This window comes from Anser cygnoides, chromosome 3 (genome assembly GCF_040182565.1).
Source record: "Anser cygnoides isolate HZ-2024a breed goose chromosome 3, Taihu_goose_T2T_genome, whole genome shotgun sequence".
In the NCBI taxonomy this organism is placed as follows: domain Eukaryota; kingdom Metazoa; phylum Chordata; class Aves; order Anseriformes; family Anatidae; genus Anser; species Anser cygnoides.
This window is the reverse complement of record NC_089875.1, coordinates 7,027,552-7,051,970: the sequence shown is the minus strand read 5'-3', so window position 1 is coordinate 7,051,970 and position 24,419 is coordinate 7,027,552. Positions and strand designations below refer to the sequence as shown.

The 24,419-nt window shown below is 38.9% G+C and overlaps 3 protein-coding genes across 21 annotated transcripts in view; 2 read left to right on the top strand and 1 right to left on the bottom strand.

Moving 5' to 3' along the window:
• Positions 1–9,255, top strand: part of LOC106036673 (protocadherin Fat 4-like) — a 47,093-nt gene extending 37,838 nt beyond the window's left edge. For 2 of the 4 annotated variants that reach the window (XM_013182222.3, XM_066995351.1), the window contains exons 35-45: positions 290–534; positions 816–925; positions 1,632–1,763; positions 2,290–2,426; positions 3,109–3,306; positions 4,347–4,441; positions 5,848–6,003; positions 6,926–7,123; positions 7,753–7,875; positions 8,272–8,440; positions 8,896–9,255. In XM_013182222.3, the coding sequence (XP_013037676.3) occupies positions 290–534; positions 816–925; positions 1,632–1,763; positions 2,290–2,426; positions 3,109–3,306; positions 4,347–4,441; positions 5,848–6,003; positions 6,926–7,123; positions 7,753–7,875; positions 8,272–8,440; positions 8,896–9,039 (1,707 nt within the window). In that variant the 3' untranslated portion in view covers positions 9,040–9,255. The remainder of the gene's footprint in view (positions 1–289; positions 535–815; positions 926–1,631; positions 1,764–2,289; positions 2,427–3,108; positions 3,307–4,346; positions 4,442–5,847; positions 6,004–6,925; positions 7,124–7,752; positions 7,876–8,271; positions 8,441–8,895) is intronic. The other 2 variants (XM_066995350.1, XM_013182223.3) reach the window with 2 other exon arrangements.
• Positions 9,256–9,397: 142 nt separating this feature from the next.
• On the top strand, positions 9,398–23,535 carry LOC106036642 (activator of 90 kDa heat shock protein ATPase homolog 2). Of its 7 annotated transcripts, none has more exons than XR_010830826.1 (11): positions 9,398–9,660; positions 9,769–9,959; positions 13,419–13,504; positions 14,137–14,251; positions 14,892–14,977; positions 15,364–15,486; positions 16,118–16,219; positions 17,065–17,116; positions 17,384–17,834; positions 18,571–18,695; positions 19,302–23,535. XR_010830826.1 is itself a non-coding variant. In XM_066995383.1 (9 exons), exons 1-9 carry the CDS (start codon positions 9,581–9,583, stop codon positions 17,557–17,559), a joined length of 1,011 nt encoding a protein of 336 aa, XP_066851484.1. In that variant the 5' UTR covers positions 9,398–9,580; the 3' UTR covers positions 17,560–23,535. The 7 variants fall into 7 exon arrangements, 1 of the variants encoding a protein (XP_066851484.1); XR_010830827.1 differs by having other exon boundaries at positions 19,299–23,535; XR_010830825.1 differs by having other exon boundaries at positions 18,571–23,535.
• USP34 (ubiquitin specific peptidase 34) overlaps positions 22,930–24,419 on the bottom strand; it is a 129,535-nt gene continuing 128,045 nt past the window's right edge. For all 10 annotated transcript variants that reach the window (XM_066995343.1, XM_066995342.1, XM_066995340.1 and 7 more), the window contains one exon: positions 22,930–24,188. In XM_066995343.1, coding sequence (XP_066851444.1) covers positions 23,578–24,188 — 611 coding nt within the window. In that variant the 3' untranslated portion in view covers positions 22,930–23,577. The remainder of the gene's footprint in view (positions 24,189–24,419) is intronic.

The following is a 24,419-nucleotide window of genomic DNA, read 5'->3' as shown; positions in this document are numbered from 1 at the left end:
GCTGCTGCTCTAGTGTTACAATTTCAGCATGAAGTAGCTGTGAGTCCTGATTCTGTCTAGTTAAGTAAAATGCCTCTGGCATTTTGTCAATTTAAGCATGGAAATACTAAGATTCTGGTGAGTCTGTGCTACAGGACTGGGAGCACGAAAATTACATGGTCCTGCAAGCAAAAGTGACATTGCTCCTTTAGGTTACTCTCTTGCTAGGCTAAGTACCCCCATCTACACGTCTAAACTTAATATTTTTAATTATCTTAATCTTAATAAAGTTGTGTTCCTTTCATGGCAGGGGCAAAATGGCCTTATCGAATACTACATCCTCCCAGATATAAACTTCAGCGCATTCTTCCTGATAGAAGATAGGAGCGAGGGGAAAATAATAACAACTGGAAACCTGCCTAGTTCTGAAGAAATCCGGTTAACAGTGATGGCTGAGGACAAAGGCTCTCCATCTTTAAACAGCACTGCTGTGATTACTCTTAATGTGTTCGACAACCGTCCATTTGTTCCTCAGTTTAATGAGAGCCAAATCAGGTGAGGCTTTCATAACGTAACTGGTACATATTTGTCAGGTAGTGGAAAACACAGTAAAGCTGAAAGTTGAAGATAGTTATCATAGCATTGCTGTCCCCTTTGGTGTGCACAAAAGGACATTAGTTTTTATTGTTGTTTTGAGCTGTGGCAAACAACTAGAGGGGATGGGGCAGAATTTTCCACAGATACCTTATTCTTAAGGACTTAAATCTTGAAGCCTTTCAGCACAACAACTGCTGGGAGATTTAACATTATGTTTTATCATTTGTCTTCTATATTAGCATTTCAGTGTTGGAAAACACGGGAGTGGATCATTTAATTTACACTTTTGTTGTGGCTGAAACTTTAGGAAAACCGATTGTTTATACAGTTGTATCTGGCAATGAAAAAGGTGAGTACTATTTCCCTTAGGACTTGAAATAACTAAGATAACATGCTAACCTGTCTTTTGTGTGGTAGATGCCACTGTATTTAAATGAGGAGATGGAGAGCAAGGATAAAAGTGTGTGTAATTTCTTTGGAGGAAAAAAAATAAAAGCACACAAAGAACTTCCTTCAGAGCTCTTCAGCATGAGAGTTTGTTAATCTCCTTTGGCTAAAGATGTGGTTATAACTTGCCAATGGGTTCTGATGGTCTTAAGTTAGGGTAATTTTTGGGCTAAGGAAGCTAAGATGAAGCTTTCATACACAAGCAGCTTCCTCCTTGCCAATCTCTTTTAGTCTATCATTTCCTTACACTCGCACCTTTCAGGGCATCTGGCCTTCTTCAGCTTTTGCAGCTGTGATATGACTCCATTTGCACACAAAAAACAGGAGTAATTAAAAACTGATAGAAAACTTGGAAAATGTGTGCAACAAGAGGCTGCAGTTTTATTTTTCAAAGTAGCTGCTCCTTTTCATGTTTAAGGCTTGTTTGGTCTGAGGTGCCCCCCAAGCTGTGGTGCATCCACTGCTTAGCCAGTGGTAGTGAAGCACTTCATATTTGTAAGAGGAGAGGGCCCATGGAAGCATCCTAAGAGAAAATGAGACACAAAAGGTAGGACAGCCACAGGTGAAATGGCAGCTATAACAACGGAGGTGCATGTTTTTCCTTTCAGGTCATTTTAGGTTGGATCCAGAAAGTGGTGAGCTGAAAACGGGAATTAATTTGAACTATGAGGAGACTTCTCAGTATGTGATTGTAATTGAAGCAAATGCGAATGTCTCATCTGCTGCAGTCCAGTCTTCAGGTAACTTTCCTGTGAAGGGCTTTCCAACTTCAATCAGGGGCAATGAATGCAAGATATTTCTTTGCCTTCTGTATTTGCAACTAACTATAGGAATCAAGATTCTCTTTAACTGAAAAGTCTGGTGTGAAAGACAGGCAGCTGAAGGTCGAGGCTGTGCAGAGAAAAGCAGTAGCTTTCCTCCAAGGGTGCAAACTCTCACAGGGTCTTACTGTGGTCTCAGTAAAGAACGTAATACCTGGGCGTTGGACTCCATAGCATGAACTGGAGGGACCTGGCTGTCCTTTGCCCAGTATAGCACAGCCAGCTGTGCACTGCCTGTTCTCCCCAGGGTCCCGGAAGTCAAACAGAGCTCCTCTGGGCACGTCTCAACTGCGTTCGCTTCCTTCTCCTTCATCCTCACATGCAGCCGAGATACTGCTGTAAAGCCACAGCCTGCCCTGGCCTCTGAAAGTTGTGCCTTGCTGATGTTTGTTGTTGCAGACACGAGGCTGAGCAGCACTCGAGATAACCTGTGTTTGTTTAACAGGCCTGTTTGCTCCAAACGTGGCAATGCTGACAATCTCAGTGCAGGATGTAAATGAAGAGCCAGCATTTTTGCAAAGCGTCTACTCTGCTCGGGTACCAAACTCTGTGCCATACAAGTACCCGGTTATTACAGTTCAGGTAGAGTATCTGTCTGTACTATTCACAAGGACAGAAATCTTTTGAAAGATTTGAATTTCTTTCGCATTTAAATTAGGCTAAAAGAGCTGTTAAATCTGCTCTCAAATGCTTGAGTCAAATTCTGCCCACCATCCAGGTTTATCATAATGCAGGTGAAGGATGGGGTGTTTAGGGAACTGGTCCATACCTGTCCTACCAGTGGTTCTGTCAGAAGAATGTGCAGTCTGTTCTGACTCCTGGCGCTGCCTAAAGGTATGACGCCTCAAGGATTACATACTGCACAGACTACTGTTCTCTCTTTGGTACTATTACTTGCTTTGTTACCATCAAACCCAAATAGGAAATGAGATACAAAATGGAGCAATTCTTGTATTTTTCTTTCTAAGTCGTAGGTTTCTCAGTTCCTATAGTCTGCTTCCTTTATGCTTGCAGTTGTAGAATCCTCCTAGACTTTATAGGAAATTTATTTCCCCTTTCATACCCGTGGTTTGATTCTGACAGCTTGTGTCCCACTTTGTTAGTGCAAAGGGAAAAAATATGACAACACTTTCCTAAAATAGTTCAGTCTTACGAATAAAAACTGCAGTTTTATGATCGAAGGGTAATGAACAGCCCAAAAGACATACACTGAGTCTCATAATCATCTTTTCTTCTTTTTTTTTTTTTTTTTTTTTAAACCCAGGCCACAGATCCAGACTCAGGAGACAATGGACTTCTGCTGTACAGTTTAGTGAATCATCAAACAAATGAATTTGACATCAATGAAAATACAGGGCAGATTTTTACAGTTTCTATAGCAGGAAAGGTTGGGACATTTTATCTGGAAGTCCAGGCTGCAGACCAAAGTGGAAAAGGACTCACAGCCCAGACAAAAGTCAATGTAAGAAAGATTGCTATTTATAGTATTGATTTTCTTCCATGTCAAAGCTGTGTATACAAGAAGGACTAGGTTTGGTAATGACCAAAAACAAACAAACAAAAAATAATAATAACATGCAGTGAGACTGTTGGTAATGCCAGTATCTACCACATATGTTCAGGCCAGAATTACAAGGTTGCTGTTTCCTTTAACAGATAAAAATCTGTTGACATGAAAATTGACTTTTAAAGGACAATTACCTGCTTATGGAACAAATTAATCTCTTAACTAACTCCAGCCATGGCTAGATTAACAAAGCTGCCTTGAGATGAGGGAGGTTGGGATAAGACTGGAGAGAACCATTTGGCAATTACTGTGAGCACAGGAACAGGAGGAAGGATCTAACCTATTTCTGGGAGAAAGTTACTCTTGAGTTATTCTTCCCTGGAAAGAAAGATCTACCTTGACTTATGAGTTGTTATCACGTATTACAATTTGATATCACTTCCTCCCTCCTTGGTGCAATTTCCCCAGGATATCCTCTTTATTAGTGCAAGAACCTCCATGTAGATGCACAGCAGATACATTTTATACCAAGTCTCATCCACTCCAATGAAGATTTGAAACATAAAATTAGATAAGCATCCTTTAAATACTGCATTTATAATAACTTGTGCATGCAGATCACTGACAGGTATAACTGGAATTGTGCAGAGAAATCCAGATTTATTTATCCATACCTAATTTTGGAAATCTGTTTCATGAAATTGCATGCATGCAAAGAGAATGCAAGATATGAAAATCCGGCAAACTCTTCCCTGAAACCTTGCTCACAGGCATAGTAGAGTTCTATATTGGTTCAGTTACAATTTATTAAGTTCTTCAACTTTAGAATTGCCTAGAATGCTATCTTAAAAACTGCTTTCTATTGAAATTACTGATGTAAAAAGTTATGATCTCTCATTCTTAGCATCACCATCAGAGTCTTTTTTTGAAAGTCAATCTTGGAGAGAGATGTAAATGCTTTAGAAAACCTTACAGGCAATTTCTTTATTTCTTAGGTAACTGTTGATTCCAGCTCCAGTAAAAACATTGTGGTACTTGTTCTTAATCAGAAGATCAATGTTGTTGAAAAAAGCATTGCTGAAGTAGAAAGGTATTTATGAAAATGTGAAGCTTATTCTGATATAATATCTGGTGACAAATGTAGAGCTCCTTTGAGATAGGGGTCTGACAGCTTACAGGGGAGCTGATACAGCCAGCCCTCATGAAAAGCTAAGCCTTCAAATTGATGTAGTGCAGAATAATTTGAGGGAATTCACAGGAATCCGTCAGAAAGATATGCCAGTTCTTACCTGTAAGGCTTTGGCCTGAGCTGACAAATGTCGAAGTGTTGTTGGACTAGACGATTTCAAGATATTCCTTCCTACCTCAATGCTTCTGTAATTTTCAACAGCCTAGGAACAAGTTTATTTATTTATTTAATAATTTTTCATGGATTGTAGGCCCAATATACACATGTGGACACAGATTGGATAGAGGATGTACTAATCTTTCATTCTTTGACAAGCGTCCTAAGACGAGTCCTCAAAACAAACTCACTTAATACAAATGAGAAAATCCCCCTTGTGGCACAGCAGCAGTGCTTTTCAAGGTCTCAGCCCCTACAACCCTAGGGGATTAGCTAGCAATGTGTGGATGGCCACAGTAAAGTGAAAAAACACATTTTGGCCTTTCTGTGTTGTTAATGAAGACACCTAATACTTTGATTATACATAAACATGTATTTACATTGGAAATATCAAGTCCTGTGCTTTTGAGGGGAAATAGGTTTGAAGAATGGAAAAATGAGTTTGACATTGTTATGCCACCAATTTCTTGTTGGTAAAAATTAAATGGAACCCCTAGAGCTCCTCCTGTCTTGGAAGCAGCTGGTACTAACTTCTATCAGAATGATGGATTAATGGCACCAATGGTCTGATCCAGCAAGAAAATCTCTTTATTAAATAACTGGGAGAAAACAGTAAGGATTATGAGAACAAATTTCCCTTTTCCCCACCTTTACTGTTCATGGTACGCCATAGGTATCACTACCTGTACTTATCATAAAAAGTCAAGTATGAAACGGACCATATGTCACTTTGAAAAGCATGACTAAACATACGGTATACTATGCAATATTGGTTATGAAATTTAGGTATTAAGGGTTTGTTAATCCTTCTTTTCTCTAATTGTTCAGTTATGCTAATGGCACCTAGCTAAGAATTTTCAGGCTATGTACGAAAGTTTTATAGCATCTACTAACGAAATATACTTTTGTTTAATAGTCAGAGACAAGGACTGGATATTATTTTTCTCTGCTACTCAATCACCCAATGATATTGGGCAAAAAGCTTAATTCCTTTGCTGATGATAATCCTGCATTTTGACATCCTTAGATTAAAATGCTAAATATCTGCAAAATATTGTATTAAGTACTACTTTTCTATCATTTAATTTCCAGTGTTAAAAGAATTTGTCATTGCCCAGTTAACTAACAATGTTCTCTTAATATGATGGCAGAGTCATAGAAGATATACTTGCATGGAATATATACATTGTTGATGTTTATTCCAATGAGTTTGAAAGAAGAACAAGAGAAAGCACTGATGTAACCTACATAAAAATCATTGCTGTTGATGAAGCAAACCAGGAAATACCTGCAGAAGATGTAAAAAGGTTTGTATAGTCCATCTTCTGGGTATCACATCTATACAGCTAGGTTTTGTTTCCCTTAACATTATTAATGTCTCAAGTAGATGAGTTTTGATGACATAGCAGTTTCTCTGGTACTTACCTAACAGCTCAAACTGATTTTTTAGAATTCAGAAAGCTTACATTATTTATTCAAAGGTAATATCCAGAGTCTGTTGAAAGCGTGAATGTGGCTGTTTAATTGTGCAAAATAAATTTTAAAAGTCAGTTTTACAGAAAATGGAAGCAGAAATAATGCCACTAAAATAGATGTTGCCTTCACTTCTGAATTGCAGAATTTTGATTAAAAACTTAAATTTCAGTTGTATTTTACATTTGTTTCATAACCTTATAGTGGTACGAATGCATGTTCACGCAAACATACTATTAAGGGGAGCTGCTGTTTAAAAGCAAATGATTTCTAGACTCAACACCTGTGTGTAACCAGAAATGGTTTGTGGTTGAAACAACTAAAAGAGCCTGTGGTCATAGGAAGCACTCTGCATGGACGATTTTAGGGACATGGTTTAGTGGGTGATAGTGGTGGTAGGGGAATGGCTGGACCAGATGGTCTTGGAGGTCTTTTCCAACCTTAAATGGTTCTATGATTCTATGATCCCTTTTCGCTGAAGAAAGCACTCTTGGTGTTTCTAAACTGTTTATATGTGGCTGCCTTGATCTGGATTTAGAGGATACTGACATCTCAAGTTCAGTTTTCCAAGTTTTGCATCATTTTAGTTCATAAGCAGCAGGACTGGTTGCTAGAAAATGGAATTTTTCCTGAATGGAAGACATGACAAGACAATCTTGGCAGACCAGGGTGTGAAATTCTGTTATTTTCTTCAGTACTCTGCAAGCCTAAATGAGGGTTTGACAAATCATTAGCATTTTAATTTTCTGTCTATAGAAAACTTATGGAGCAGAAGGCAACCATTGAGAAGGAACTTCAGAAGATATTTTCAACATCTGTTACCGCTGACATAGAAGAGACTCCTGCTGACTCGACAACTCCTGAACTCATTGCAACTATTGTTCTCAGTGTTCTGTTAGCCTGTACCCTCATAGCCTTCCTGGTATATGTGGTTATTTCTATAAAAAGGAAAAGGTATGCATATTTTTACTTTAACAATGTAGTTTAGACTGACAACAGTTAGTTTACTTTAAATGTCAACTTGAAAAAGACTAATCTGATAAATTGTTCATATTTGGATCAAGTATTGCCTAAGATTTGCCGTCTATCAAAATAGGCTTTTTACTCTAGGTATTAGACACCTCTCAATATACATAACTTAAAGTTGGTTTCTTTTGTTTTTGGCACAAAGCAACAGCAGAAACAAATACTTTTAAAAACAGAAATGTGGATAGCAGAAATTTCTGGCTGTGAAGGGGGCCATAAGTACCTGTAATATACACGTGTTAAGTCTTCTCTAACCACATTAACTTGTGTACTGAAGTCAAGGGACGTTTTGTTGCTGACTTCAATGCCTGTAAGACTATGTAGATGAGGAAAAGAAATATGTTTTCAAGAGGTTAGCTCATATTTACACTATTACGATTAATATATAATCAAAAAATAGGCAATACTGAAAACTAATTGCCAGAGTAATACAGAAAATAGATGCTGTATATTAAAACTATGATACCAATAACTTCATGTTCTATTTGGAAAACAATTGTAAAGCCAGTCTTTAAAAAGAATAAGCAATTTAATTTTAATGCATTTATCATTTTCAGATTGTATGAACAACAGTATTCAGTTAAGAAGCTACATGAAGTGGAGGGTATTGATAATCCGAATTTAGCTGACAAAAATGGAAGTCTGAACAACCTAGTGAAACCAGAGGATACAAATGAAGTGTAAGTAGAATGCTGATACCACAAATTTACATTAAAAAAAAAACAAACAGCCATATCAAAAGACGTGTTTCTTGGTTATTCTGGTAACATACGATTTTCCTTGCATCTTTCAATAGTGTGTATGTTGATTTCTAAGAACTGTTACAGTAATAGGCTATAGTATCTATGCTTTGAGGGAGCTAATACCTTTTAATCTTGCATCACAAATAATTATTGTTAAGCCTTATGCAGGAAAAAAGCTTTCAGGCTACAAGAAGCTACATATCATTCACCTGGGTAAAATCCCAGTAATTTTGAAATCAGCATACGTATTTCTCTGTTTCAGACAAGCCAAGATTTTTTCACGTAACTATTTGTAAGATGAAGGTGTTATGAATTCTCTTAACTCTCTTTCAGAAGAACTGAAACAATAGCATTTAACAACCTGCAGGATACCAAAGAAGGCAATGCTGACAAAGACGTACTTCAGGCCAATGAAAAGTGCAATTACCTTGAGACACTATTAGATATCAGCAGTGAACAAGAAAAAAAGGTAGCTTCTGAAAATGCCGCTCTACCTAGAAATGTAAGTGCCAAGCCACTGCCAAAATCACAACAAAACAGGCAATTGGCTTTTCAATTGCAATGAATGGAGTGAAAGTTATTTTATACTATTCATCAAATTACTGAAATAATTATTAAAAGACTGTAAACTTGTGACTGAACTCATCCATGCAAAAAAAAATCATAAGTAATGACCAGCTTTGAGGAGAGGCTGTTTGTCTTTGCTTAGGAGGGAGGAGGAGGAGGATTTTGTGATGCAGAAAAGAAGGGTGGGTCTCTTCCATCTTTTGCAGAACAAGTACAGGAAAGGGTTCTCGTGTGTTGCTGCTCCTAAAGCTTGCAGCTTTGAAGATGATGCTTTCATTGCAAGCTTCAGAGGCAGAATACACGTTAAAGTGATATAACTTCTGGTGCTTAGAATTTGTCCGCTCTGCCATCGGTAGCTTTGCCTCAGCTGTGTTCTTTGTTTTCTTGCAGGACTGCTCAAATCATGACTCAGCTCCTTCACTTACACCTGTCCCTGAGAAAGAAATAAAAGGAGTAAAATTTTCAGAAGCGGCAATTATTTTGGATACAGAATCTGAACTAGATGAGTCCGATGATGACAGTAACGATGCTTGACAAAGAGAACTTTTATGAAAGCCACAAAACCACTGTAACAATACAAAATTAAATGTGTAATAATAGGGGGACGCTATCTGAATTTTAATGCTTGCTACTCCTGTTTATGCTGTAAGAGATGGACAAGAAAGAAAACAAGCGATAGAGTTGCTTCTTATGGGGTATTTAATTCTGTGTGTTATGAATAAAAGAAGACAAAAGAAAAACACGAAAAAACCGGCCAGCTTCCTCCTGCGCTGCCTTTTCATTAGGGGTAGATGAAGCGTTCCTCAAGCCTTCATCCCCTTTTCTGTTCTTTCGCCTTTCCAAAAGGGGCGTGGAGGGCTGTTTCGTGCTGTTTGTGCCGTTTTCTTGTTACACGGCCGTGCTCTGCACACCCGCGGCGGCCCGGGCCCGGCGGCTGCCCCTCCTGAAGGGCCGGGAGCCGCGCGGAGCCGCCTCAGCGCCGCCTCGGGGGAGGGGCAGCTTCTGGCACCTTCTGGCCGCCGGCGCGGGCGGGCCGGGTGCCGAGGGCCGGGTGCGGAGGGCTGGGGGCAGCGCCATGGCCAAGTGGGGACAGGGGGACCCGCGGTGGATCGTGGAGGAGCGCGCGGACGCCACCAACGTCAACAACTGGCACTGGTGAGGGGCGGCCGTTGGCGGGGCTCGCGCGGGGCCCCCTGAGGCGGGGGGCCGTGAGGGGCCGGGGTGGGCGCCCCGCCGCTGACGGGCGCCGCTTTTCCGCCGCAGGACGGAGCGGGACGCGACCGGCTGGTCCAAGAGCAAGCTGAAGGAGGTGCTGGTGGGGCTGGCGGTGGAGGGCGAGGCCGGGCGCTGCGAGATCAGCGAGCTGAAGCAGGCCGAGGGCGAGGCGTCCTGCAGCAGCCGGAAGGGGAAGCTCATCTTCTTCTACGAGTGGAACCTGCGGCTCGCCTGGAGAGGTGCGGGGGCGGCGGGGGGCTCGGCGGGCGGGCTAACCGAGCAGAGGGGCACGTTCCCAAGCCCAGCGCCGTTTGCGTTGAGGATATAACGGTTGTGTGAGGAAAAACATAAACGGTGGGAGTAAGGAAACTGGAAACGGTGGTTCTGGGGGGATAACGGGCTGTCCCCCAGGCCTCGCTCTTTCTGTAGGAGGCAGGAATGCCAAGGGCCATGTTTAATGTTCCCTCTTTATTCCTGTGCCCCAAAACAGGGCTGTAGCCGCCGGTGATTCTGCTGGCTGCTCCAGCGGGCGGTGTTTCACACTTCTCCTTTTTGTGGTGCCCTGTCCAGCACAGTTCTTGGTGACTGCGGGTTGTTTATGGGTTTTTTTTGTTTGTTTGTTTCGCTTTGGTTTGGCTGACTGTGACTTCAGCGTTTGATTTGATGATGAGACTAGTGCTCGTATCTGAACAGATTTGGAATTGAGACTAGGAGGCTTAAAGAAGTACTTATGTTTAGTTCGGGTTCACCTTGATAGTTAACTATATTATAAATGCGTTATAAACCAAGAAAGTAGTTACACGTGTGGTCTAAATCTAACAGAAAGGAAGGCAAACAGAAAAAAAGGGAGGTACGCTTTATATCAGTGCAATTTAAATACTTATAATCAGTTTTTAAATAAGCAAAAATTATCAAAGTTTTAAATAGTTTTGGTCCTGTTTTTGTTTGTTTTATTTCACTGTCTAAAGCTTAGAAATAGGCAGATATACAGTGTTTTGTTGTTTACATTTCTATACAAATTCTTCATAAATTATTTTTCTCTTCTGTATTAGATCTTTGTGCCCTTCAGTGTTAACTACAGACAGCTAGTATTGTGTTAGGTAATGTGTGAGGTTAGTTTTAAAAGAGTTTGCTACTACACGGTGAAATTCTGAAACAGCTGGGGTTGTTTGATTTTTATGTGCTAGCCACCACATTGTGTGTTTTCTGAGAGCTCTTAATTAGAAATGAGAGTTGAGACTGAACTGCGAAAACAATAGTTTTTGTAATTATTTCCTTCTGCATGTCTTCCCGGATAACTAGGAATTCAAGCTGTAATTAAAATGTCGATACCTAAGGACAAAAAAGATATAAATCCTGAAATTTGTAGCCATTTAGGAAAGTCCAATTTGGGAAGAAAAATATTCCACTTAGCAATTAGGATTACAGAGCACCAAGAAAGTGAGGAACTAACAGTACTTAATGGCACTGTAATTGAGCAAAATGGCTGCTCTCTCTTTCACTTTTTGAGGATGTAATGAGGATTTTAATGGATCATTCTACGTGGTGATGGAAGCTTTATGAGGACTGTGGTGTATGTCCTTTTAAACACGTATTGCAACAGTGGTTTTATAAGTAGGTCTTTCCAAGAAACATGCTTTTACCGTTAATTTTCTAAAATAGTGGATTGTTAGAAAACGACAACAAAAAATCATTTATTCTTAGCTCTGCTACTGGAGTATTTCTATTTTATTTTCATAAAAGGTCATAATTTTGCTTACATTACAGTGATAGTAAAAATGTGAAGCTGTACCACAGCTGTACCTACATAATGCTGAACAACCAACTTTGTTAACTGATTGGACTCTACTGTCCAGCACAGATAACACCTGCATCAATCCCTTGGACAAGCAGTTTTTTTGGAAGGAGAGAAAGTCTGTTTACTGTTTTTATATAAAACTAAATTTGTCATCCTGGCCTGTGTTACCAGGGAATCTGTATTTTAAGAGTTCTTAACATTGGTAATAAAATTAGCAGAATGGATAGAAGTCAAGTTTGTGTTTTGCTCCTAAAAATTTCTTCCTGCATGCTTGCACATATCGTGGGGGAGCGTACCTGAACGTAAGATTTGCTTTAACGTGTGCAAAAACAGTGCTCTGTAGTTTTGCCAGTGCTAATCCTGGAACTGGAAGGAAACAGTAGAGAGGAAACTGAGGAGGCTGCATGGGAGGTGTGTTGGGTTCTGGAGCGTAGTAACAGTTTAATTAAGTAGCTCACGTGGCTTCCTACTTGGAGCTAACAGGTTCTCCTGGGAGACACTGAGAAGCCCGAGGGAGGTCTTGTAGCTTACCTTTTGCTGTGTGGATGTGGCTGTCCTTCTGGACTAATTGACTGTGTCCCATGCTGTGCTTCATTGAATTGTTCTGACAAGGATGGGATCTTCGCACCATACTCCACTTTGCATTACTAACCATCATTCACTCTTCTTCTGGCGTAGAAATGTCTGAGCGTTTTCTGCGTGTACTTCACTGTGACCTTGACCTTCAGCCACGAGGCTGTATCAGCGGTTAGTGCCGCCCCGTAGGTAGGCGATTGTTTCGGGGCATAGGTAATGAAGGGGAGTTGGTATTTGGCTAGCTCCTTTGAAGGTGAGAGAATCCAAATAAATACGATGCTGGCCTTGATGATAACTCCCCTTTTGCAGTCACGCTTAACACTGGGTTGTTTGTATTTTAGTCTTGCGGATAGAACAGTATGAAGATAACTGGATTTGGGGCAGAAGTGCATACTTCTGCTATTGCTCTCTTAAGAGATTTTAACATGATCTAAATGGTGAACAAATTTAATTAACTACATGCTTTTGTAAGGCAAGGGGGTCTTCACTGGAATGAAAACTAAACGTGGCAGACCTTACATTGAATCCTTCCACAGAAAGGTCTAAAGCAAGGAAGGGTCTAAAGCAAGGGTAGGGTTCATGCTCCAGAACACGTGTATCGAGCTCGTAGAGCTTTATAGCCCAGGAGGTAAGTGACCGTGGGCCTTTGCCCAAAAAGACACAGGAGCAGAGCATGTTCTCTGGTGCTGCACAGCCTGTCTGACGAGTACAGTTATTACTGGCAGTTCTCAGTACAACTGCGAAGAGCAGAAGGATTGTTCTCAAATGTTGGCAAGTGAAGTTTCCTATTCTGTATGTTTCAGTCATCCACCTGTCTGTCATACGTACATGTGTTTGATGGTAATGTGTCTGTATGGTAGGAGCTTCCGAGGCATTCGAGGAGGAATAGCTGGCATTCCAGGGAGCTTCTAATTAATGGGCAGAGAAACCTAGGGGAGGAGGAAGTTGTTTTTTTCCCCTGCCCCCTTTTTAGATTCATGTTCTGTGATGGCAGACACATCTTTGAAAGTGGAGAGTATTAGAACAGCTGACAACTGAAGATGAGAGCAGAATGGTAGTGTAAAATGAGCTTAATGAGAGGGTGTACCTGTGTGAGTGTACATATATCCACTGACTGCCTCTGTGCAGGAAATACAGTTCTGAGAATAGTTTACTGTGCAAGTATTGTGACATATTTGAGACTTTTTGTTGCTCTTCAGTTCCTTTACATTTGATTCTAGGCAACTTGTTTCAAGTAACAGTTTTGAACAACTAATTTCCAAGCTCTTGTGATGGGGAAAATAGTTTTTAATAATGCATTTAAGAATTCGTTATGTTAATACAGGTACAGTGAAAGAGTCTGGTGAGAAACATAAGGGATCTGTTGAAATTCCTAACCTGTCAGAAGAAAATGAGGTAGATGATACAGAGGTAGGTGTGAAATACTGATATGGCTATATAGGTTCAGAATTCTTAAATAAAGCATTAATCAATGTTTAGGCATCGTATTTTGATTTATGCTCTGATTAAGTGGGATAATTACACTTGGATAGTTTATTTTGCTCTTCATGTTTTCATTTTTATATTTGGAATCTTATACTCATCTCTGTTCTCAAATTTACCTACTAGGAATGTGCACGGTTTTCTTTGCTAATTATTGTTTGTGACTGTATACTAACTACACATTTGAGAAGAACTCTGCTTGTTATAATCTTAAAGAAAAAACAACCTAAGAACTTAAGGACTCTCCTTGTTGGTTGTTGTATAGTAGTTGACACTCTGGCTTCTACAGATTCCTCAGCTTTTACTGTGTATTAGATAACTGTTCATACTTGATCTTGAATAATCCGCCCTGGAAATGAGATACTGAATTTATTTAAGTGAAAACCCAAAAGGATGTTTTTTTAGCAAAGGTAGGATAAATGGAGAAAATAATGAACTTGAAACTGCAGCTGTCCCCTGAATATAGTAAACAAAGCCAAAATACTCTCTTTTATTGCCAGAACCTAAAAGGCTAATGTTTAGACGCGTCTTAGATTTTGTCATCATTTTTCTGTTTCTAGATAAATGTTAGCAAAAAGAAAGGGGAAGGCGACGTTCTGAAGGACCTTATGAGAACTGAAGGAACCACCAAAGTCAGAGAGGCCCTCAGAGATTACCTGAAAGCACTTAAAACAGGTAATGTAAGGCAGTGTGCTGCGTATGTTTTTAAGCAGTCTTCTTTCTCGAAGAGATGGGTGATATACTGGCAAGTCCTTTGTGGGTTTTTCCCTTTTTTTCTTTCTGACTGTCACCAGCTGAGATAAAAATGTTAGTAGGTTAGTCCTTGTAGTCAAGATCTTTGTTGCTGTCAAATGTGACAGTGTCCAGAAGCTTCTGTAGTGATCCGGGCTATATTTTTGTTACACGTGCTGACCACAGAAATCACTGCAAGACCTGCAGCCTGACTGGTTGGCTAGCAGAACAGGGCTCTACCCTCTTTGTCCATTTGCTAATAAATAGTTGAGAAGTTAATGGCGATGGTTTATGCCTTAACGGGCAAATCTTACTAATTTGGGGTCAGGTATTTTTGAAAAGCCTGTATTTTTATGGAAATTGCTTTTTGACTATGGGTAATAAAGACATATGGGTTAGGTAGGGAAACCGGATTGGAATTGTATGTCCTGTTATGTGCTCCCATCTTTAATGTCCTATTTTGTGCATCTCAATGGTTTTACCCATTCTGCAGTTTTGGCCAGCAGTCTTCATGACATAGAAAAATGTCAGGGTGGTTGTACGACTCAAATGTTGTGCTGAACAGTGCTCTTCTTCATTACAGAGTTTACCTTGGGAATGATTCTGCCGACAAAAGCTACTGGTCAGGATGTGGCTGCTGAGAGAAAACTAAGTGGGAACACTGTGCAGGTATGCTGGCTTGAAGTGTCGGACAAGTTTAATACTGTCATAAATGCAGTCCCTGCAGATTTTGCTGTGGTAACAATTGCATATCCCTGTGGTTACCTGCAAACATGGAAGCCTTTGGGATGGCGCTGCCTGCTTATTGCTGTGATCAGGGCATGTGACACCGAAATGCCCTGTCACAGAACCCGGGCATGGGTCTACCGGGTGGGGATACCAGTGTGTATCTTTAATGGTGTTCTGTAATGGTTGATTAATACTGCTGTCAAAAATATTGAAGTACATTGTTTAGTTATTGTATATTTACAACACAGCATGTGTAAGGTTGAACGTTCAGAACTTAGAATTGCCTGATTTTGCTGTCATTCATGTGACTGTTGTTTGCTTTACAGGCTTCTGTTTTGCCACATTCTTCAGATACAGTTGGTGTAAAAATTCCAACCGTGAAGATACTTATGAGAGAAATATTCAACTCTCCAGCAGATGAGCTTTATAGCATCTTCACAACTAAGGAAGTAAGTGGTACTTTCAGTACACGAGCTTAAGAGTTGTACAAGAAAGGAGGCTATCATTACATCTGAATAGCTGTGTAAGTGATAAAATGTGTAACATTTGTAGTGTCAAGATAATTTTCCCTAGGTACATTAAATGGAATGAGAGAGGTAATCATCCAAAAATTAGTGAGCTGTCATCTTCTTGTAACGTCACAAAGTATTTATAATTCTGATAGTCATTATTTGTTAAGTTTTGCTGAAAAGATTCACGTTTTAAGCCACTGAGGAATTTCAGTGGAGAAAATGGAAAAGCAGTTGACAGTTGCTGAGGTAGTGTGTCAGCTCAATGGTGTCCTACCACTGAACAAAAGCTAGCTCGCTGACCGAGTTGTCAAGTTCTTGAGATAGCAAGCAGAAAGCTCTGTAAGGTGGCAGGAGGCTCATTCTGCTTTACATGTTTAATGAGAGCTTATTAGGGTGGCTTAGACCTTTTTTTATCCTTAACTTAATAGGAAGAAAAGGCAAATTCACAAAATGAAATTGCATCTTTACATAATTTATATACAAACCTCCCTTGTCTCATAATATGGTGCGTTATTTATCAGTGTATGGTTGTAGGTGACCGACTTGTGCTGTATTCTTTTCTTCCTAGTTGGTACAGAAGTTTTCCAAGTGTCCTGCTGTGATTGAAGCTGAGAAAGGAGGGAAACTCCAGATGTTTGATGGCTGCGTCAGTGGTGAATACACAGAATTGGTAAGAACAAACAAAAGCTTCTATTTTGCACTTAAAAAATAGGGGTGGCGATGGGTCAGTTTCTTCTTTGAGTTAAAAAGTAGCATAAGTTTCTGACATGAGCTTTTCTAATGCCTGTTCAGTTCCTCTACAACAAAGGCAGAAATTGCTACTATGTGATTTTTTTTTTTTCTTCCCCAGCAAAAGAACAGGGATCAGTTATACTTTAATGACCTGCACTGGGGGAGGGAACTGAGCACCATCTTTCTTTTTTTATTTTATTTATTTATTAAGAGGCGTTAGAAAGCAGGTTTAAGTCTTATCTCCCAAATCCGTATCTATTCCTCATGTAACTGGAGAAATGATCTCTCTGCTGTTCAAGGCAAATATTTCACTGTCTCCAACTGAGTGCTCTTGCAAATACAAAATAAAAAGTGGTGATTAGAGCTTGGCTCTGTTTTTGAAACCTCTGAAAACCATGTACACAGTGGCTGAGGTTAGACTTGGTATCTTATAGCCATCCAGATGACAGGGAGTAAAGTGCAGGAGTGAAAGCATGACTTGCCCCCATTTCAAGGTCCGCAATAAAAACGATATTTTACATTAGTATTTAATCAGCATGACCTTTCCATAGAGAGAAGAAAATAATGGGACATAGCAAGCTGAGAGTTTAATGAAAACAGTTTATTTACAAACAGACAGACAAAAAGCAATTTCCATATTGGTTGCAGTGGTGTTTCTGCTTATGTAAGATAATGTTCCCTTCCTTACTTTTCAGGGAAGAATTAGCATTCAGTAGTTGCAGTGTGAATTATCCCGAAAGCAGAAAACATGCTAACAAGAGGAATCTTCTTGTTTTCATCCAGGTCCCAAGCCAAAGAATTGTCTTGAAGTGGAGGTGCAGAAACTGGCCTGATGGTGAGTCTTTCTGAGGACCCCTAACAGAGACTACACTTTGCATGGAAAAAAAAAACAAAACCAACAACATGACAGTTAACAGCCTTGCTAACTGGAAGCTTGCTTAGTCTGTGTTTTTAAGAGAATAGCTTGATGTCCACAGAAGTTATCATCTGTGAAAACAGGCTTCACTCAGATGTAGGCAAAAGTAGATGAAATTCGCTACCATACATTTAATTTAACCCTTTGAAAAACACTTCATTGAAATGTTATCTTTTCTTCCTTCAGAACATTATGCAACGGTTACCTTGAATTTCAACGATATGGCTGCTGAAACAGAACTGCAGTTAGAGTGCAAAGGCGTTCCTGTCTCTAACGAAGATAGTGCAAGACAATGTTGGAAGAAGCAGTATTTTGAAGAAATACGTATTTTACTGCAGCAATCCAAAGATAATATGGAATGATAACAGCACTATAGTTTTGTTAGGGCATTACTTTTTATACATTGTTAACTTTTGTTTTTTATAATTTATTTGTGGGAAGAATAAAGACCCACTTCTATAATATGGTATATAATTTAAGCATTATTTATGGGTTTTTAGTGAATGAGGTGGCCTCTAAGTCAGACTATGTATATAAAACAGATTTACTTGGGGAAATTGATCTCATTTGCACTTACCTACAGCTTAACTCGAGAGGTCAATTATGATTCAACTGCAGTAAAATACTACCATTGGAGGTAGGTAAGCTACACGAATCAGTAGAAAGCATTTGTAGTTCTTTAACATTCAGTGTATTAAGTGGCAAATTGTCTCTCTAGGAAATGGGATACTCATCAGAGGTGAACTGAAAGGGATTATAAAACAGATGATAAATTAGATCTTTCAAGAAATATGAAGAATATAGTTTGCGGCCTCTTTAAATACCTTTTTGAGATTGGTTTAACTGCAGACAGAATTTGTTTCTAACTCTGTAGACAGTTTTAGGGAAAGATTATTAAGAATGCCATGTTATTCTGGTTGGTACGATGCTTACCGCTGTTAAGTCTGCATGCACTGTACTGCCTTACTTGACCTCAGTGTGAAATTTAATTCGTTAGAAACAAACAGTATTATTTTTTTCCTCTTGAAATTCTGTAAATCTTCCACTTCAGTAATTTATGGTCGTTTGCAATTTTGTAGCAAACAACTGTTTGTTAGATAAATTTGACAGGTGAGTAGTTGGGAAATTGAAAGTAAGGAACTGTTACTCTTAATTATAGCCACACTGAGGTTAGCAAGAATAACTTAATTCTCAAATGAGTTAAGTATACAATTTGAAACAAGTTTACCAAGAAAGGGCAAGCTGCCTTTGGAAAACATGGTTGATTCAATAAAATGCATCGTTTTACATGCAGGTTTATTTTCTCCATTAACTGATATGTCTAACTAAATGAGTTTGTATAGGAGTTAAGTCCCATATATTTTATTTTACAGGACACCAACATATGACAACCTCATCATACAAACTTAAATCATGCAGAAGATAATGATGTGCTGCTCTTTCAGCAGGAGAGGTTTTCCCTTAAAAGTTTGCAGTCGGTTATCCCCTTTGCACTTAGGTGAGGTTTGTTGTACTAACAAGAGCAGACACCTAACATCAACAGGATAGATGTACAAAGACTGTTTAGTAAACGTTGCATTGCTTTTGTTTTAGGTGTCCATATAGAGGGTGGAGAACAACCTCTTGAAAAATGCCATGTTTTAGTAGATTAGGCTTCTCTCTTTCTAATTTTTTCTAATATTTCTAAAAGTTTAGGTACCTTTTTTTCATAAATATTCAACAAAATTTGCTTTATCTTTTGAATACAAAAGTAATTTCCAGCTAGAGTATATTCGTTGATGAAGGGGCAACTTTTAGGTAAAAGTAGAACATCTAGCTATAAAATTGAGATCCCTAAATTAAGTATAGGCTAAGAGATTTTGTGACAATTCTTGTGACAATCTGAGAGTAGTTACTTACATCCAAAGTATTAGTTCTCCAAAATACAAAAAATAATAGCAAGTCTCTTCAAACAGTATATACTGCAGCCCCAGTGCTTTTCTGGAAATATGCCTCATATCATTTTTCCCTACAGAGTTAGCAAAAGCTTCCATTTTAGGGTCATAAGTATCCACTTCTTGTATGATTTGCTGGCCTGAATTTTCTCATCTCCTTCCACTAGCAGGAGTTATCAACTGGACCAATTGCAAAACACCAGTGTAAAAAAAAGAAATGACTTGTGTTCCTGGGTGTTGCACCACTCACTTCCAGATGTGGGACAGCCAAAAACCCCAGGAAACTGCTGCCACTGGGAGGGCTGAGACTGTGCGAGGAGGAACACCCCCAGCCAGCTCTGCGTTCCTCTTTAATGCAAGGTATAGTGAACTCAAGACGACCTGTGGTTAGCATCCTTCTTGTTCCCTCAGGCCTGCACAGCTGTAAGTTTGATAATACGTATAAGTTTTCTTAAATTAAAGACATGAAGTACCTACCTCTTCATCCCTGTAGGCTGGCCCAGCAGAAGAACTGGGCAATGAGTTCCTCTGCTTTCACAGCCAGGAGGAGTTCTGTTTGACTGTCCTTACAGGCAAAAAAAGGACATCTTCTTGTTTTTGCTTCACCAGCATTCCTGCACCCTGCCCATCTTCATTGTAGGTGTTGGAACTTAGCTGATGTTAGTGTTGTATTGCTGACCTGAAAGTTCAAGTTCTGCATTCAGTTATATTGGGATTTACAAAAATTGGAGATATGTTTTACTTGTACTAGGTGGCACTTTTCTAGCACTTTTAATCACACCTAGTATGAAGGGGGCAATCACCATCTTAGAGAGGCAAAACAATTTTTCTGGAGTGTTAAAACTCCCTGTTCTCACAGACTCCCCAACAGTTTACTTAGAACCAAAGAACGTTAAATTATTTGTTATCCTCAGTCCTTGAGCTGGATGGAGCAAAGTTAGGGATTACTTATCATTTGGTAACAATACAATGATAAATGGTTTAGTAGCATAAATTTAGTTTGTTTTATAAGTGAATGTTTGTTTAAGAGTTCCCAATATAACAAAAGTGAAAAGAGGAGTGGAGACAGGTGGAGTTAGTTTGAGGAAAACAATCACTAAACGTATTGGAATTTGTGTGTTTGAAAAAAGGCACAGGAGCACAGAAGGCATTCTAAGCAGAGCAAGCAGCGTGAAGAGACAAAGCAGAAACAGAAAAAAATAGTTTGTGATATAACACTTCCATAACATAGTAAGTTTCTGGACAACCAACCTCATCTCTGAGAAAGCCAAAATGAAAAATAATTTAAATGTGAAAGGGAAGAGTTGTAAAGAGGACAGCCAAAAATAGGTGTAGAGAATGATCTTCACAATTTGAGCCCAGGAGGCAGACGCTAGCTGTAACAGACTATGTACAGTGAGGACAATGAAAGGAGAAACAATTTTAAAAGCTCAATTTTGCAGGGGTTAAATGAGAGGTGGGACCTCTAGGAGGAAATATGTAACAAATAAGTCAGAGTTGGGATGAGCCATGGAAGAGAATAAAAGCTTTTAAGAGAGGGAGGAAGACACTTGGAGGTTTTTTAAAGACAAGTGAAAACAATGGTGTTCTTGAAGGCAAAGAAATACAGACTAGAAAAATGATTTAAAGTAAAAGGAGGGGAATACTATGCAAGAAATAATGACTTAAAGAACATGTAAAATAAGGGTCATAGAGGAAGATGAATGAAATGGGTGCAAACTTCAAAGGGGAAAAACAGATATGGAAGAGAAGACAAGTGCAGGTACCACTTAGTTTTGTTTTAGGAAACTGAAGGCAAAGAAATACAAACTAGAAAAATGATTTAAAGTAAAAGAAGGGGAATACTATGTACAAAACTAAGGGTTCTTTTTTAGGAAACTGAAAGAAAACTGGAAAAAATTACCAGTAGAATTGAAGGAAGACTCGGTTTAAAAGGACAAAAGGAAAGGTAAACATAAGGGTAATCTTGACACAATTTTTGAGCAAAATAATAGAAAAGCTAGTATTCAGTCAGTTTAGAATCATAGAATCATCATCTAATGAAAGCTAATCAACATTTTTTAATAAAGCATCAAACAAATATGATCTAGGTTTTTGAAGGGGTTACAAGGGAACTGGTGGCATAACATAACTTATGTAGGATGTGTGTTTTATTGTTTAAAGGTATTTACTTGAGGAGCTACCAAAACCAAAATACAGCATCACTGAAACATAGTCTGAAATTGAAAGTTCCAAGAGGCTTTGTTAATGAAAAATGATTATCAACTAAATGGACTTCCAGTGGGATTCTAAAGGGCTAGTTATGTCTTTGGGAGAATAAATTATAATAAAATGCAAAAGTTACCACTGACAATATTTGCAAATCCCATACACAAATATGTAGGGGAAAACATCTTGAAAATAACTTAAAAGGACCTAGTCATTGACCAGCTGACGACTGCAGAGCTGCACACAGAAGGGGCAGAACTATGCTATTACTTGTATCACATATGTGAAATGATTGCTGAAATGTCTATATTTGGTTCAAAAAGGGCGTTCAAAGTATCAGGAAAAACAACCCTCGCAAGACAGAATCCCACTCTTCAGTGACAATTACGGTATGATCTCATCCTGTATGAGAAGCCAAAGCCCGACAAAATGCCATAGCCAGAGCTGAAGTCTAACATTAACAAAACTCAGATGCGCATTTTTAATAAGAGTAATTAATTACAGAGACTACTCACCAAAGGGATGATTTGATTTCTTGAAGCTCTTAAATTGAGGTGTGATCCCAAACTTCTTAACCACAAATTCCGAGGCATGGTAGACTTGATAGATGAATTCTGATGTCATTGTGTAGAAGTTCTGACTAGAAACTGTTGAGGATTTCTCTGACGTTGCAATCTATGGAGAAGTTGATCAGAGAAGGTAATAAGGTTATTCCTAAAGAGAGTAAAAACGTAATTAATGTTTGAATAATGATGAGACCAACTTAAGACCTCACCAACATTAATATAATGGTTGTAAATGCGGGAATAAAAGTGCTAATAAAGGGGAATATAAAGCATAAACTGAAGACAGAAATGACTATGGAAGGTTAAAAAAAATACAGAAGGTTAAAAAAAGAAAGAATAAATTCAAAGCGAGTAAGAGAAGTCATAAAAGCACCACACAATAGAATCATGGACAAGTAAATGATGCTAAACTACATTATATAGTAGACAGAATGAAGAAATTCAAAATAAAAAGACATGTCATAAAGAGACTAAAACCCCAAATGAGCTTAGATACTGGAAAATGAAGCTGAAAATTGTTTAATCAGGTTAAAATCGAAATCATCGACAATCTGAGAGGTAACTACAAAATGGATATTGCTCAGAAATAACACGAGGAAAGGTGACAAGAAGAGATGATAGTCAGCCCAGCATTTAAGGAGGCAGAGAAGGTGTCAAGAAAGTGTGGGAGCATGGCCAGAGGGAGTGGGCCCCAGAGGCAGCACAGGTAGAGGAGAGTCAAAGGAAGATGACAGCATAGGAAAAAAGGGGAGAATGGTCTAACAAGGGTTAAAATTAAGGGAAGAAATTAAAAGTTCTACAGGTTTCTTCCACCACTTTGTTATTAAGTGCTGGAGAAATAGTAAAAAAACAACCAGTCCCTCTCAACTGTGTGACTGAACATGCATGCACAGTAAACCAAAAAAGGACCAAGATTTACATAAATTATATACAACTGAGCATCGTTTCTTTCTGCACCTGTTTCAGTTTTCACGTTGTCTTTGATGAGAAATCCAAAGACTGAAGCAACATATATAAACAAATGAAAAGTCATCACAATCAGTTTAATGAAGTGCACAGAATAGCAATTGATCATGTCAATAAAAATAAAACAATTAATTTTACATCAAGTGTGCTTTATTTCCTCCACAGGTATTCTGTTAAATAAAGCACCATATATATACTGCCAGGCCACAGCTAAAGAGGATTCTTTACAGAATCAAATTTCTTGTGGTTGTTTAGTATACAAGTAAACTTAATTTTGATAATAAGAACCACAGCGATCTGAGGCAATCTGCCTCTATTATAAGGTACAAAACTGGCACAGAGGACACCATATTATACACAGTAAAAATGCCATAAGTTTAAATTACATCATACAGGGCAAGGAGGCCCTGTTCTCCCAGACAGCCATATTAAATGAAAGCCACTACAGTGAACTCTTAATTACATAAAACATATCCATTATCTGATTGCCCTTTAAGAAAGTGTACGGTAGATGCAAAAAAATAAAATAAAATAAAAATCTGGAGTTCTGCCTGACCAAGAATTAAGCATATAAATCTATCTTGCCATTCAAGCAGAGAACACTGGACAAACTGAAGCACAAAACAGAAATAAGCAAAACTTATACAAACAGCATTTTTTTGGGGGGGGAAAAAAAGACTTAAAAGCAGACATGCTCCATCTAATGTCAAGAAGCAGCTTGGTTTCCTTTTCCAGATATCCTTGTGACCACATGAATCGTAGACTCAATGGTCCTACACAGGATGTCTAAAATGTCATGCTGCTGCATATGACTAAAAAGTCCTCTGGAATGGCCACAACTGATTGATAAACTAGTTTCAGGGTCCTGGGATGGTAAGGCTTGACCATCACAGCTTCTCAAATCTGCAAGGTCAGATAAAACCGCTGAAATCGATGTGGAAGGAAACTCCGAGTCCTCCTCAGCTACAATGGAATCCTTGGAAGTCTGCAGGTCTTTAAATTCTTTGCATTCTTCAAATTTACCATTTCCTGACTGCTCTTCTGTGTGTTGTGACCTCGTTGCTAGCATTATGTCTTCTGAAAACGAAGATGGAACTTCCATTCTGTACTCTTTGACAGAACTGTTTTCAGGGGAAGGAGGATCTTGTTCAGTGCCTGGATCAATGATCGAAGAGTCCCGTGTCTCGTTATCTGAAGTGCTTGTTGGGGTCAGTGCCTCCTGGGGTTCAGTTTTTATATCACTGATACAGCTATCTACAGTGTGCTCCTCATCACTGCTGACCCGTCTTCTTTTTACAGGAGTAGCTCCTTCATCGTCTGTAGGAAAAAAAAACAAACTCTAATAAAAACTGCATTATTTTCATGCCATACATCCACGTAACAGGCCATTTCTTTCACATTTTTTTATCTGCTTCCATGTTAAACATGAATTTAAGAAATACTTATTTTCTTAGAGACAATTCGCGTAATTGTTTAAAATTTTAGCTCCATAATAAAACAGCATTTGTGTAGTTTTAGGGATTGGAACTAAGAAATGGCTTCCACTCT

What these genes read in the sequence shown, in the direction of transcription:
- LOC106036642 (XM_066995383.1), top strand. Translation starts at nt 9,581, where the DNA reads ATGGCCAAGTGGGGACAGGGGGACCCGCGGTGGATCGTGGAGGAGCGC. An exon ending in AACGTCAACAACTGGCACTG is followed by an intron (nt 9,661 to 9,768) that starts GTGAGGGGCGGC and finishes TTTCCGCCGCAG; the next exon opens with GACGGAGCGGGACGCGACCG. An exon ending in CCTGCGGCTCGCCTGGAGAG is followed by an intron (nt 9,960 to 13,418) that starts GTGCGGGGGCGG and finishes ATGTTAATACAG; the next exon opens with GTACAGTGAAAGAGTCTGGT.